We start from the raw sequence: 16,057 nt of genomic DNA, 5'->3' as shown, positions 1-16,057 counted from the left end.
GATGAAATTTTGTGACCAGAGGTTCAAAGGAACCTAACACTATGTATCTCCTTTGGTTCAGTATTTGCTAATTCAGCATTTGCAGCAACTCTAGAGACTATAACTACAGCAAAAAGCAAGAATACACTGCATTCTTAAACGAAGAGATTAACTAAAGCTTTTATTTTTTTAACTGATTTACTTCTGATGACTTTTACTGACCAAGCAAGATGGTCACAGAACAAAAGTAAACTATGCTTCGTAAAACTCAGTACTCAAAGCTATTTACTAGATGGAGAATTAACGTGAAAAACTATTCATTCACATATAAAATTAATTTACCCAAGAATAAAAGTTAAACTCAACTCTGTTGATGCCTTGTTTCATTGTCTAAATGAAATTTCATCTGAAATTTTGGTAAATTATGGGGTAGAATACCAGAAAGGAATTGGGTAGCTAAAAGAAAGGGAGATCAAAATTCAGTATTTTCTCTGAGGTAGCAGTAGCCTAATTAAAGCACAATAGTGAAACAATAGAGCAGTGTTGTCAGGTTCTACATTCTAGCCTTAATTTTGTGACTAATTCTTCAACAGTGGACATGTAAATTATGAGACCTATATGCTTTAGTTTCATTCTTTTATCAAAAAAGGATAAAATGCTAGCATGTAGTGGCTAGAAAATATAACTGATGTTAATAAAGGATAATGTTGGAAGTCTGGATAATGTCTATTCAAATCTAAATCTTCAGCGGAGAATTGTTTTTCATTTTTAATTCAGATTATCATTCTTATAGTTAGACTTACAATTGCCGGTGTTACTTTAAAAAACTTGAAGTGGATGCAAAGCAATATCAGAGACTACATCTTGAAATAAAAAATAAACATGATGTATAGGAAAATCCTAAAGTTTAGCAAATACTCTTGTATGTCTTATCATTTCAGATTTTAATCTTACACTCATTTTTAAAACCATAGCAGCAACATTTGCAACAATTTGATTTGTCTGAATTAAAAATGAAATACTCATTTTAAATGTCTGATATATCAAGAAAAAAGAAGAGGAAATTAAGTCTGGGAAATCCTAAAAGGAAAGACTGGTTTTTCTCATCGGAGCTTTCACTTTGCTGGGCTCTGAGTTCAAGAGAACAAATAAAGTTATACCAACATAGCAAGCACTGCAGATTCAAAGAAACGAAATAAGAAATAAAATAAAATAAAACTAGGTGAAGTTTAATTCAAGGGCTCTAAAAAAGTAGAGAAGAATCAAATTCTGACAGCACTATTCAAAAAATTGAAATTAAGTAGCAGTTTGAAAACTATATTAAGCATAGTTTATACTTTTTGATTTATTTATTTCAATACTAGAAGAAATAGAAAGGTGTTTGTTTGAACTGAAACTAAGTCCTTAACTAAATAAAAATCCTTTGTTAGTTTTACTCTACTTCTTGCCTATGACATTTCACAAGGAAAATGGAAAAATAATCAAATTGCTCTATTGGTATCCCCAAAGGACATGTTATTCAACTTTGTAAAAGCTTCTATATATAACTAAGATATTTCCCCCTGGGAGCAAAACTGTGGAACTGTCTATACTTCCCAACTCTGTCCCCAAAAAACTCTGACTAGATTAGGCAAATACACAAGGTCTCGAAAGGGTTGAACAGACTCAAAGCAGCTTGAGAGGAGGCCGATTTTGCTCAAGTATGAGGAGTATGTGAGGATGTACGGGGGTGGGAGGGTTGGCACTGGGCAGGGAGAAAGAGGATGAGGAGAAGCAATGTTGAGTTTAACCTTTTAATTACTGGGATTTAAAAATTTGATAACAGTTCTCCAGACTTATAAAAAATGTATATCTTGTCCTTACGGTTCTGTAGTATTTTTATACTGTTGGTTTATTCTAAATTGTGTGTGGCCTTAGTCCTTAAAAAAAAAAACATAACAGAAAAGCACCCCAGAATTCTTTTTTGTATACACATGTGGGGGGGGAAAAGTCAACTTTTAAGTAAATATTTAGGATTTTAATGGATTGATAGCCTTGTGGCAGCTCTGTAAAGTGTTAAACCAACTGGGCAGTGACTGTTTACTCAGAAGGCTAATGTGTATCTCCATAACAATGCTACCTGATTTCTCCAAATTATCTATGGATTTTTTAGAAGTTCAGCTAGGTGAGAAGGAGAAAATGACAAGGACCCTTGCCTTAAAGGAACTGGAGCCATTGTTAAAGGCTGCCCACAACTGTGTGAGTGGTAAGAGAGAAGAGAATAGATTCTGCTTCTTATACCTTCCTGAATCTCTTCTATTTCCTCAAATTTGTAAAGTTTTATGAAGTGCTTTAAGCTAAGAATATCATTCAGAGAGAATACAAAAAGAGTTAAAAGCCAGATTCAGGGCTGTGGATGTGTATGCCATTTCAAGTTTTCTTTTCCCCTTTTTGACCACTAAGCCATCTAGTAAAGCTAAACATTGTGTACTCAACTATATTAAAAATGTAGGAAGTGATACTATAATATAATTAGATGAACTGGTGTGTCCAATAGGTCAGTTATCCAAATTGCACCCATAATTAGGAATTTTGATGTATTAACGTATCAATTCAATGTCTGTGACTTAAAACCTTTTGGTTCAGAGCTCGTTGTGCATATTTAAAAGACTGGCTCTAGTGCTTACAGCCCATACGATATAGTTTAAAGGGACTTTTGATTTTAAATCTCACTTTCTAGTAGTGAGCTCCCACCTGCTAGCTTCACTTGGAGACAGCTGCTTACCTAATGGGATATGAGAGTCACAAATTTCTCCCACATGTGTCTGAAATTCAGTTGTTAGTCATTCTTTTCTAAGGAATGGCTCCTTAAATGCAAATATTCCTGAAAAGGTCATATTTTAAACCTATATTCTACAAACACATATTGATTACCTAATTCACACCAAGAAATCTGCCAAGTGCAGCAAATAACACTATAAACACTCCCTGAACCTGGGACCTTGTACGTGGGAAGCAGGTGCTCAACCACTGAGCTACAAACGCTCCCTGAACTACTCTCTTTTGAAGGCCCACAGTACACCTAGAGGCAGGTTCATCATTAAGGCTAAAGGATGTAAAACCATATTCCAAAAACAAACAAACAAACAAAAAACATCCCCTAGCAATTCAGCTTGCAGCCCAGAGGGGAAGGGATATATTAGACCAACAGCTGCACAAATAAATATGTAATTACAAACTTTTATAAGTCTGAGAATGAAAAGCATAAGGTGCTTTGAGAGAGGAACTTACTTTTGACTCGGGAATATGGGAAGAACTGGAGAAAGTTAACTTTAAGGTGGGACTTGGGGGATTGAAGAGCGTTAATCAGGTACATGCCTGGAGTTCAGAAGAATGGCCTGAGCCAGAAATATAAATGTGGCTTCTGCCAACATGGATAAAGTTTAAGCAACGTGAGTGAATGGGCATAAGAGGACCCCAAAGACCCAGCTCCTAGAAACTACAACATGTAGAAGTCAATCAAGGAAATGTAGGTGCCAGACAAAGACGCAGAAGCCAAGGAAGGAAAGGAAGATAACCAGGAGAAGGTGGTGTCACACAGAAGTCAAAAAATTTCAGCAGAGCTGCTTTAACAGAGAAAAGCAAAAAGCAGTACATTCAGTTGAGGGCACTGGGAAAAGCAGGTCTAGCTGGAAAGAGGGGTATTTTTCCTCAACTGAAAAGTGAGGTTGACAAATTGTCCCATAATGTAGAACAAAAAGGCAAAAACTGGAATTAAAATATGAAGAATCATAGACTATCAATCTAGGAAGTCCAACATCCATCTAACTGCAAGTCTAGTAACAGAAAACAGGGGTAGTATAGAAGAGGAAAATTTCTAAACATAAAGGATAAAGATAATAGCTCAAAATTTTCCAAGAGAAAAATGTCACCAAAAAAGGGACATTAATCAATCTAGCACTAGACTTCATTAGCCACACTTGATGCCAAATGACAATGGAACAATGACTGAAAATCCTATAGATAGACTCTGCTTTTGGCCATGAGGGAGTAGTGCTATCAGATTGGTCTTCCTATCATAACTATAAAGCTGGACAAACTTTTGAAGTAACCGCATTAAAAAGTTGGACAATGGGCAAGGATTATGATCCTGGGAGAAGAAAAACAATGCAAAATCCACAATCACTCCAGTTTTCCAACCAAAGGCACTTTCCAGACTGCAGCTTAAAGAAAGTGATGCCTAGTAGACCAAGACAGTCTCTCCAGGATGAAGGAACAGAGATGGAGATCAAGGCTATTGAGATAGCTGGGACTTGCAGGGTAGAGTATGGTGGGGGGGGAAGGGGAAGAGGAGGGAAAGGGAAGAGAGGGGAGGGCGAGCTAGACAGAGAGTGAGCAAGCTAGGCAGAAACAGTATTCCAGAAATCTTCCTAGAAGTGCCTTTGAGATGTTGGATGAATAATAAGTTATACATGCATAGGGCAAGACTCAGTGAGGTCAGGCAAAGAATAACTTCTGGAAGCCATGAGCTGAACAACTAATGGTGCTTGCACAGGGCTTGAAGACATTGGATTTCCCACCAGCCAAAGTAAGAAACCTTGTCAAACACCCTGAGCACTCAGTTGATAGCTCATGTATTAGAAGTAGGGTCTCTTGGGAAGCAGGTGTGGCTCAAATGACTGGGCTCCTGTCTACCATATGGGAAACCCTGGGTTCACTTCCCAGGGCCTCCTTGTGAAGGCAAGCTAGCCTGCGCCTGTGGAGAGCTGATGGGCTGCACCTGAGGAGAGCTAGTGCAGCAAGATGATACAACAAAGGGAGACAAGCAAACACGGAAGAATGCACAGTGAAAGGATACAGAGTGCAGACAGCAAGCAAATGGCAAGGGGTGGTGGTGGGATAAATAAATAAAATAAATCTTAAAAAAAAAAATAGGGCCTCTCTAGGTCTAAGGTAATGGTTACTATAGACTGGCCCTACTAATGCTGTAAAACAAACCCCAAAAGGATAAGGTAAATTAACTGCTTTACAGAACAAATCCCAATGCTCTTTATTGCATCCAAAATGTTTTAGTATATAACACAAAAATATTACACATAAGAATAACCAAAAATGTCTGGATACATTAGAGGAGAGAAGTCAATAAACAGACATAGACCCAAAAATGACAGAGATGATAGAATTAGGAGATAAGGACTTTACAGAGCTATTATGTTTTGAATATACTTAAGGATTTAAAGAAAAACATGAAGACAGGAAAGAGACATGAAAGAAAAAAACTGGTGAAAAATACAATATCTGAAATGACAACTTCACTGGACAGGGTTAATAGCAGATTAGACATTGTGGAAGAAGAAATTGGTAAACTTGAAATCAAGGCAATAAAACCTATTCATATCAAAGCACAGAGAAAAAAAGAGTCTTAACAGGAAAGCCTCTATGACCTGAGGGACATTAAGAAGTCACATACCATGTCTTTGATTGCCAGGCTACCATGACAAATACCACACAATGGGTTTGCTTAAACCATGGGAATGTATTGTCTCACGGTTTCAGAGGCTTAAAGGCTTGCTTCCTCCCAGGGTTGGTAGTGTTGGGGCTGGTGAGCAATTCTTGGGTTCCTTGGATTCCCTGTCATGTGGCGATGTCCTCTCTTTCCTCTTAAGGGTTCCTGCTGACTGGCTTCTCCCTGGGGCCTTCTCTTATAAGACCACCAGTAATGTGGTTGAAGACCCACCCTGGTTTAGCTGGATACAGCTTACCTAAAAATAATATCTTCAAAAGGTCCTATTTACAATGGGTTCACAACCACAGGGATGTGGATTAATATTAAGGACATGTCTAAATTAGGGTATATAATTCAATCTAACACATAACATATATAAGTAATTAGAGGCCCAGACAGAGATATGAAAGAGGTTGAAGCAGAAGCAAATATTTGATGAAATAATGCCTCCTTTTTTTTCAAATTTGACAGGAAATATAAACCACAGATCCAAGACTCTCAAGAACCCCAAGCAGGATAAATACAACATACACCACTCCAAAGTATATCTTAATCAAATTGCTAAAAAAAAACGTGATTAAGAAAATAAAATCTTGAAAACAGAGAAAAAAAAGAAACATTACATAAAGGCAACAACAATAAGAATGACTGCTGCCATCTTATAATTAACAATAAAAGCCAGGAGACAATATAATGACATCTTTAAAGCACTGGGAAGAAAAAACCCCCCACAAAACTATCATATCCATACGGAACTTCTGAAATAAATGTGAAATAAGACTTTCATTAGGAAAAAACTCAAAATTAACACCCACACCACATTTCTTAAAAAGATAATTGTTTAAAGCAGGGGTTGGCAAACTATAGTCCATAGGCCAAATTCAGCTTGCCTCTTGTTTTAGTAGAGCTTGTAAGCTAAAAATGGTTTTCACATTTTTAAATGGTTGAAAAAAAATCAAAATCATAATATTTTGTGATGCAGGAAGATTATATAAAACTCCAATTTCATGGTATGGGAAAATTACATAAAGTTTTATTGGAATACAGCCACACTGATTTATCTTTGTATTGTCTATGGCCACTTTTGCACTAAAGGAGCAGATTGAGTAGTAGCAACAGAGACTATCATCTGGCCCTTCACAGAAAGTTTATGTAAAGTAACATTAAAAACAATGTTTTATGGAGCTTAAAACATGTGTTACAAATGATATGCTTCCATTTATATAACAACCTTGAAATTGCGAAAGTATAAATATGGAAAACAGGTTAGTGGTTGCCAGGGAATAGGGATGGCAGGGAGAGGGAGGCAAGTACAAAAGGGTAGTATGAGGAATTTCCTCTGTGATAACCAAAGAGTTCTGTATTGTGATTGCAGTGGTGGTACGTGAATCCATACATACAATAAAATTGCAAAGAACTACACACACACACATGCACATGTACACACACAAATGCATATAAAAATGGTGAAAAGTGAATAAGGTCTGTAGTCTACTTAACAGTATTGTACCAATATCAGTGTCCTGATTTTGATATAATATTGCAGTTATATAAGATGCCACCTTTGGGGCAAGCTAGGTAAAGTGTACATAGGACTCCATGCACTATTTTTGCAACCCCCTGGGAGTCTAATTGTTTCACAATAAATAGTTTTTAAAAATACAGGAAACATAGACAACAGCAAAAGTGAGGAGAGAATCAAAGTACACTGTTGTAAGGTTTTTTTATATTACCATTATATGTGGCAATATTATTTGAAAGCAAATTTCAGTAAGTTAAAAATGCACATTGTAAATGCTGCAAGCATTAAAAATAAATAGCTAATTGAAATCACCTAGTAAGGGAGATAAAACAAAATATTTTTAAAAAATATTCAACTAATTCAAAATAAAGTCAGAAAAGGGGAAAATAAGGAAAAATATAAGAAAAAAAAAAAGACCAAAACCCAACCATGTCAATAATTATATTAAATGTAAATGATATAGACAGTCCAATCAAAAGAAAGATTGACAATCAAAAGGGTTGATTGTCCAATCAAAAGAAGAGATATGCTGTTTAAAAGAGATGAACTTATAAAGAAACAGTTTAAAGTAAAAGGATAGGAAATAGATACACCATGCAAACATTAATCTTGAGAAAAGTAGAATGCATGCATTAATATCAGACATAACCAACTTTGGAACACAGAGTATTACCAGATAAAAAGAGGGAAATTGTATAAGGTTACAAAGGTCAGTTCATTCAGAAACATAACAATCCTCAATGTATATGCACCTAATAACAGAGCTTCAAAATACCTGAAGCAAAAACTGATAGAATTGAAGGAAGAAATAGACAAATCCACAATAACATCTGGAGATTTCAACACTCTTCTCTCAGGAACTAAGGAAAGTAGACAGAAAATCAGTAAGGACATAAGACTTGAATAACTCTATTAACACTTGATATTTATCGAACACTACAATTAACAACTGTTTAATGCACATGGAATAAACTAGGCCAAGCAAGTAATACAGAATAAGTTTCATTACTAACATTGTAAATAAAACAGTAAAAGCAGCATTTTATTTTCATAATAAAATTTACATACTAATATTGTAAAACTTCAAAATATTAAGAATGAAGGAAAACAAAGATCAACTGTGAAGGTGAGCTCAATTTGAATAGTTTTTACTGTTTATGTAGTGATGTAATAAAGGTATCTATATGGCTAGAAATGAATGAACAAAATATGAAATTGAAAAATAAACTATAAAAATTTATATATCTTTATCTCATTTAATGACATACTCTAAAACAATTCCAGGTCAATACGATTGTATAATGTGAAAAAAATTTTCATGTTGAAGATATATATTTTTAATTCATTAGTGTAAATTTGCCACCATTCAAGTTAACAAATAAGGAATGGGCACAGAGCCACAAAAGAAAAAGAAAAAAAATTTACACAATATTTGGCCTCAAAGTTTATTACATAGGTTCTTTTGCTTCTGTTTTTGTTGGTTTTTAAAAATCATCTTAAACATATTTCTTATGTTGTCCATTGATCACATAAGTGTTTGACCTCTTGCAGTACATATGGGAGAAAGTACTACATGATAGTTAGTGCTGAAGCTAATGAAAACTGGAATTCAGTGAATACTCTACGCCCCACACCCCAAAAAAGAAATAATTACAACATTTTATTCTGATGATTCTATTATCACCTCTAGATTATTTAAATATTTACTTTCTAGAATAATATTAATATTGATATGTTTGGAAATAATGGTGTTTACACAAACAGGTCACAGATGTTCTTTCACCAGGATTTGAATGTTTCTCCCTCTGGTACTGATAATAGTTTGTTAGACCACATTTCTTATCAAAGCATTCTCCGATCAGACTATAAAGTACCAGTCAGTCTGTGACATGAGCTAGGCCTTACCCAAGAGGTAAGTAAATGCATTAAGCATCCCTGCATTCTAATTATGCAGTGTTCTTCTATATTCCTTATCCCCCTAAACTATTCTAGTAGAAGGTTATAGAGCGCTGATTAACTTTATACTTGGTGTTGAAGGTCTTCTCCTTTTTCACTGCTCTGGTCATGGAGGATTCTTCCTCTACTCTTACTGCTAGCGCACAATGGAAATACAGATGGGTAAAAAAACAAACTTAATTTCAAAGACATAAAGCAGTATTTTCTTTTCCACAAAACATTTTTTGTTTATGTTTAAAAATATGATATACTAGATTCTGCAAAATTATTTTATGAAAATCACATTTTGAGGGGAGACTAAGTACACATTGTCTTCTAATAATAAACATACCCTACACTCCTATAGCAGGAAAGAATCCTTACTTTTTTAAAAACACAAATTCTTTTAAAGCCTAAAAATATGACATTTTATAGAAACAATGCACTCTCCATTTAATGAATACTGATCAACTGCTTGCTAATTATATATAAACGTCCCATGGCATTTATCCTTAATTTTTTACAGATGTGAATGGTATTCTCAATTATAGATTTGATGGAGAACCAAATCCCCTTTAATTGTCTTGGGGTCCTGGAAGAATGCACTGTTTCATCTGGCCAGCTTCTCTGGCTTCGACTCCATGTAGAACCATTACCGAGAGAGACTAATTCGTACCTCTACATTCTCCCAAAATGAGTGAGTAAACACGCTGTCGAACAGGACGGTAAATGAAGGCCTGGCTCGGTAGAGCTTGATCGAGCTCATCTTCCAAGGTGTTGCTGCACTCAATCTCTCCATTGCACATAATATTGTACACCAGATAGCTTTCAGCTTGGACATGATGTGCTTTAGCAATCTGTTCAAAATTTAAATACAGTTCAACTGAGGTTTCCTTGAAAACAAACTAGTAACCTTCAAATAAAAAATACCCACCCCCGTATCCTATGCGTTTTTTCTTAAGGCACTCAGAAATGGAATAATTGCCATTTGAACTCATGATGGCAAGCTGGTATTTGTTTCCTTTTCTCTGGGCTTCCAGCCTCCAAACTTCATCTCTATGACTCTCGCTCCTCCTTGCTCCAATCATCTATCAGTCTTACCAGATTTACCTCTGCAGTAGCTCATCAGTTTGTCTACTTCAGGGGTTCTTAACAAGGGGTAAAGGAGCTTGAATAAAAAAAAATTCTTGTGGGGACATGTTGGTGCTGATATGGCATATTTATTAAATAATACACAGCATAGGGTGGACTTAGTAAGGAGTCTGTGCTTTTCACCTGACTGGCAAAGGAGTCCGTGCAACAAGAAAAGGTTAAGAACCCCTGGTCTACTTGATACTCTCATACTAATCAAGTGTTCATTGCTTTTCTCCTATACTATTAAACGCTATTAACTGAAACCTCTGCCTCCTTTTCTCCCTGACTCCAACCTATCCTTTGCACTAGTGTCATATTATTTTCTTGGAAAGAGAGGGCCAGTCACCATCCTCCTTGAAACATTTGAATGGCTCCTCAAATTCTTCACCATAACTTTCAAGGCCTCCCGTTCTAAGGCTTCTGTTTACTTTTCTAGCATTATACATCATTTTTATCCTTATAAAACCACTGTGATTCAGCCAGAATCCAAAGGGTCCAGAATGATTGCCTTACACGCCGGTAGGGAATTATGGCTCATGTGTAACTAAGCATGCACTGGGTTTGCTCACGGATACCAAGTCAAGGCAGGTACTATCTCTATGCCTCAGGCATACTCTCTTATCTCCAGATTTTTGCTGTTAGCTCTGTTTGGCATCCTTTCCCCACCCTGTCCTTTTGGCAAACTGCTACCTAGTTTGCAAGTTCAATATCTAATGTTACTTCTGAAGCTCTGTTGAGAGTCTATATTACTTGCAGATAAATTCGAATTCCCAATCTGTAATTAAAGGTAAGCTGCAAAGCTTACCTTTTCAAATTTTTCTCCCCTTAAACCCCATGCCCCAGCCTGACTATTGTTATGTTCCTCAAAGAGATAAAAAGATTCCCAACTTTACACCCTTAGTGCTCTCCCATACCCTAAGACTCTGCCTTTTCAAAGCAACTTTTGGTCCCATTAAGGTCTGGCTCCAGTTCTGCCTCTTTCGATAACTTCCCTAATTATCTTAACCCACAGTGATCTCTTTCCTAATTCCTAGAACTCTTACCTGTAATATTCATGTTAACAATATCAAATAGAGTTTCTATTTTGAATTTTCACATGCAATTATGCCATACCCCCTAATTAGTCTCATAGATTCCCATTCTTGTGGTCCTTAGCCACTGCAGAGATAAATATTCACTGAATATATTCAATATTCACTGAATATGTTCAATAAATATTCACTGACAAACCCATCATTTGACACATTCTCAATCATGACATTAAATTTGGGTGAGCATATCTAAATACATTTAAGATTTCAGGGTCTGAAATCATGGTTACTTCTTGCTTGATTTCAGGGGCTAAATAAATAACTACTTGTTGCTGGATTTCAGGGTCTGAACTCTTGGTTACTCTTTGGTTAGTTTCAGGCTCCACATTCATGGATTCACCTTGTTTAATTTCAGGGTGTATATGCATGAGTGCTTCTAGCTTAGATTCAGGATCTGAATCTATGGGTAATTTTTGTTTAACTTCAGGGTCTGATCTCATGGTTACTTCTTGCTTGGATTCAGGGTCTGTGCACATGGGAACTTCTTGTTTGGAGTCAGGATCTGTACACATGGATACTTCTTGCTTGGATTCAGGCTCTGTGCACATGGGAACTTCTTGCTCAGATTCAGGGTCTACACACCTGGAATCTTCTTGCTTGGTTTCAGGATCTGTATGCATGGGAACTTCATGCTTGTATTCAGTGTCTGTACATATGGGAACAACTTGCTTGTATTCAGGGTCTGTACACACGTGAACTTCATGCTTGGATGCAGGGTCTGTATATGTGAGAACGTCTTGCTTAGATTCAGGTTCTGTATGCATGGGCACATCTTGCTTGGATTCAGGGTCTGTACGCACAGGAACTTCGCGCTTGGACGCGGGGTCCAAATGCATGGGAACTTCATGCTTGGATTTAGAGTCCATACGTATGGGAACTATCTTGGATTTAATGTTAGGACGCATTGGAAGTCCTAGTCTGGATTTAGGGTCAGTACGCATGAGAGCTATCTTGGATTTAATGTTAGGACGCACAGGAAGTTCTAGCTTAGATTTAGGGAAAGTGCGTGTGGGAATTTCATGCTTGGATTTAGGATCAGTATGCATGGGAACTTCTTGCTTCGAATTAGGGTCTGTACACATGGGAACTTGCTTGGATTCAGGGTCTGAACTCATGGATGCTACTTGCTTGTCCAAAGTTATTGTACCTCTGAGTTTCTGGAAAAACCATGGAGATTTCTGTCCTGGCTAAAGATATGATGCCACTCCTTTATAAAAAAGAGCTTTGTTTGGTCCCAAAGGTAACATCTCCTCTAATTTTTTCTCACCTTGATGCAAGTGAAGAACTTTAGATATATGATCTGCTACAGCTAGGATAAGGCTACCTTTTTTGTCAAGGCTGTCTCTTATAGAGGTATAGCATTTGTACCGAAAACTTTCAAACATGCCTTCTGGGATTATATCATTGCCAAGTAGGCAAGCCAAAAGAGGAAGATCTGTTATATTGAGATTCACATTCTCGCAAAATTTCTCTCTATGGAACATAACAGTATATAGACTTTCCAAGCAGAGCTCACTAATTGAAAAATAGGGACAAGTGTCATAAATTAAATAATCAGTATCTTCTCCAAGAATTCCAAGACGGTTATTTTGGAGCCCATAAGAAGCCACCTCATAGTCTACTTCCTGTAATGTACACAAAGTTTTCTGACCCAGTGTCTTTAAAGCAAATCGTGTAAATATGGCCAGCCCCGAGGGAATGAAAAACATATTTCTGCCTGGCTGCTCCCTGTGTGACTTGATATAATGAAAAATCCTGGATATCTCCCTGCTGTTCTTGAGTCTTCGTTTCACCCATTCATCTCTCTTGTCCTGCTCCACCAAGCCATCAAAAAAGAATATCAACTTGATGCCAACTGCTGTGAAAGTTTTAACAAAATCTCTCAAAGCAGAATAGTATTCTTGCCATTGGCCACCACAGATCCAAGATTCTGGAGTATACCAGTATCTGAGACAACACATGGCATCAACCACTATGGTCGGAGTACATCCAGGATACTTGCTTCGGTGTTGTTCTGCCAATTCTTTGAAATTTACTACTGTGCATATATGCGGACAGGTACTTCCCACAAATCCCTGGAAGCGTCTCACACCCATAACTGAACTCCTGGAAAGGATCTGAAAAGAAAAATAAATCTGGAATTAGTAATGATGGTATTAGCACGAGACATATGGCAACTTTTTCAAAGTAAACACATGACAATATTTAAATGCACTCTCTATTTCCCAAGAAACTCTTGCCAACAAGGTAACATGATATGCCGGTTAAATGCCTAAAAAGTTTTCAATTAAAATACATGAGGAAGTTAATCTAAATATAAGGTGAGTGAGACTTGCACAAGGACAATATAGAGTAGCAATCTTAAGATTTTCACTAAGACTAAGATTCAAATGATTCCTGAACCAAATTAAAAATCTAGGTAACAGTTTTCAAAGAATTAATATTTCCCATCTAGGAACTCAAATAGAAGTGAAATTTAAAATCCTAAGACATAAATTGATACATGCAACATGGACGATTCTCAAAATAATTTGCTGAAAGAAGCCAGATCAAATCTAATAGTCTATATTATATAATTTCATTTTTATAAAACTCTAGTTAATCTAAAATTAAGCTAATCTGTAGCAGATGAATGGTTGTCTGGGGTGAGAGGGGTGAATGGAAGGGGGGACTTATAAAAGGGAAACTTTGGGGGGTCATGGATATGTGCACTACCTTGATTGTGGTGATAGTTTCACAGGTGTAGATGTATGTTATGTTTATCAAACTGCACACTTTAAATCTGTATAGTTTACTTTATGTCGTGTATACCTCAAAGATATCCCAAAAAGCATACATAAAAATTCACTATGCCAGATATTTCTAACATTGGAGACAGTGGCTGACTGGAAAACAGCCCATTTTCCAATTTAAACAGATCAAAGTAGTTCAAAGAGCTGGATTTTGAAATTTGGGGAAAACCTAAGCTAAGTATTTATTCTGTGGCCATTCTTCAAGTAGATAACAACATCCATCAACGATCAGAAAAAATCCCACTCCCTTACAGTGATGACACCCTTTATGTTAGTGGTCTGTTCATTTCACTCTTATCTTCAGGGTTTTAAAAAAGGATGTCTTTTTGAGAAAATAAAACAAACAAAAAAATCCTTACTATCCGAGAGGAACACAAGAACAAATGATACCTCTCCCAGAATTAGCACTGATAACAGTAGTCATCAGTTAGGAAAATCATAAAATTAAAAACAGCTATTACATTAAGAGTGAACTGACTACCTACCAGGCAGAACTAGGCACTTTAAAGACATCATCTATTTGTCTTAAAAACAAGGCTGACACTGTGGAGCTGCTGTAGCTCGGGAGCTGAGTGCCTGCTCTGCAGGAACGAGGTCCTGGATTCAGTCCCTGGTACTGCCAAAAAACCCTACAACCCTGACAAGTAAGTATCGTTCGCTCTATTTTGACAAATGAAAAAAACTGTAAATAAGTTACCAGATTGAGAAAAGGCACCCTCACAGGATTATCTTTAAGAATTCACTGAATTGTTAATGGGCACCTAATAGATATAATCTGTTTAATAGCCATTGATAAGGAAAAGATAGGAAAGTTGTATGGATATAAATAGCACACATTTTATGTTGAAATTTGGAGAAGTCTTGTTATTAAGTACAATTAAATACATGAACACACACACCCCAAATTATACAGAGTTATTGTTACATACCATTTAACTTGGAAACATAGCCAAGGTGTTTCAGTTTTTGAAACAGAAACCAGACCTCATAACACGGTTATTTCAACAATGTTCTACGTGGTTCTACAGTTTGGTCCCCTGGGCAGGCATCCCCCAGGAAGCACACTCTCTTGTATCTACCCCTTTCCTTTGCAGGGACCACTTCTTCCTAGTGCTGCAAATCTTCACATAACTTCAAGTGTTTGGATAAGCAACTTCACATTTATGATGCTGTGCCAGAGATTTACTCATAGAGAGATCCTGTCTTATTTTGTGTTTTTTATTTTAAACTAGGCCGCGCGGGCCAGAGAGCAGCTGCCGGCAGCTCGTCCCGGGTTTAAGCGCAGTGCGGGGCCCCGCCGGGGGCGGCAGTAGTGAGCGCCGCGCTGCGCTCCGGCCCCCTTTCCCGCCGAGGTTTCTCTGGGCTCCCGGGAGTTCTTGGATCCCAGGCTCTGCCCGCCCGCCCGCCGCTGCCGCCTGCCGCTCAGGTCCCCGCGTCAGCAGCCTTGGCAGTCTGCGGCAGTGACCCCCCAGCTATATCCAAAGCATCTGGCCATTTTATTTTACTTAATTATGATCCCAATTTGAACCTTGTTCCAATGATCTCAATGGAAAGTTGACCGAAAACACTTCCATCACCTCATTAATTTCTTGTTTTATCAGTTGATTAGGCCTTGTCATTTACTTGATCCTTTTTTTTTTTCGGGGGGGACTGATGGAGGTTCCTTTCTTGATTAAAGTGAGATTCTGTAGGTGGCTGTTATATCTCATTTAAGACTCTTGGAGTGAGGATGCAACAATAAAGGAGAAAATTTATGTAACTTTCACATTAACTGTAGATAAAACAATAAATGCCGAAGCTTATTCAGGCTGAAAACTTTCATCGAATTAAAAGTGAATGGATGGAGTGGATGTGGCTCAGGCAGTTGGGTGCTGACCTCCCACACGGAAGGGCCCAGTTCCATTCCTGGTGCTTCCTAAGAAAGAAGACGAGGGGACACGGGGAGCAGACAGACCAGGAAGCCACCTCGGGGGAAATAAGTGAAGGGGATTCTTCAATATGATAGGAAGCATCTACTAAAACACACAAACAAAACCATTCTATTTCTGGATGCTGAGTATATTACTACAGGACCAACTCTCTAATCATTATAAACTCTAGAAAATATGAATGCCTAACT

General features: G+C 37.2%; 1 protein-coding gene across 1 annotated transcript in view; it reads right to left on the bottom strand.

Moving 5' to 3' along the window:
• LOC131274890 (constitutive coactivator of peroxisome proliferator-activated receptor gamma-like) overlaps window positions 1–16,026 on the bottom strand; it is a 69,621-nt gene extending 53,595 nt beyond the window's left edge. The window contains 4 exon segments of the mRNA XM_071210880.1: window positions 9,598–9,778; window positions 11,344–12,027; window positions 12,121–13,263; window positions 16,012–16,026. Coding sequence (XP_071066981.1) covers window positions 9,598–9,778; window positions 11,344–12,027; window positions 12,121–13,263; window positions 16,012–16,026 — 2,023 coding nt within the window.
• Between the last annotated feature and the right edge of the window lie 31 nt (window positions 16,027–16,057).

This window comes from Dasypus novemcinctus, chromosome 21 (assembly GCF_030445035.2).
Source record: "Dasypus novemcinctus isolate mDasNov1 chromosome 21, mDasNov1.1.hap2, whole genome shotgun sequence".
NCBI classification, from domain to species: Eukaryota; Metazoa; Chordata; class Mammalia; order Cingulata; family Dasypodidae; genus Dasypus; species Dasypus novemcinctus.
The sequence above is the reverse complement of the archived record's forward strand: the minus strand, read 5'-3'. Positions and strand labels throughout refer to the sequence as shown.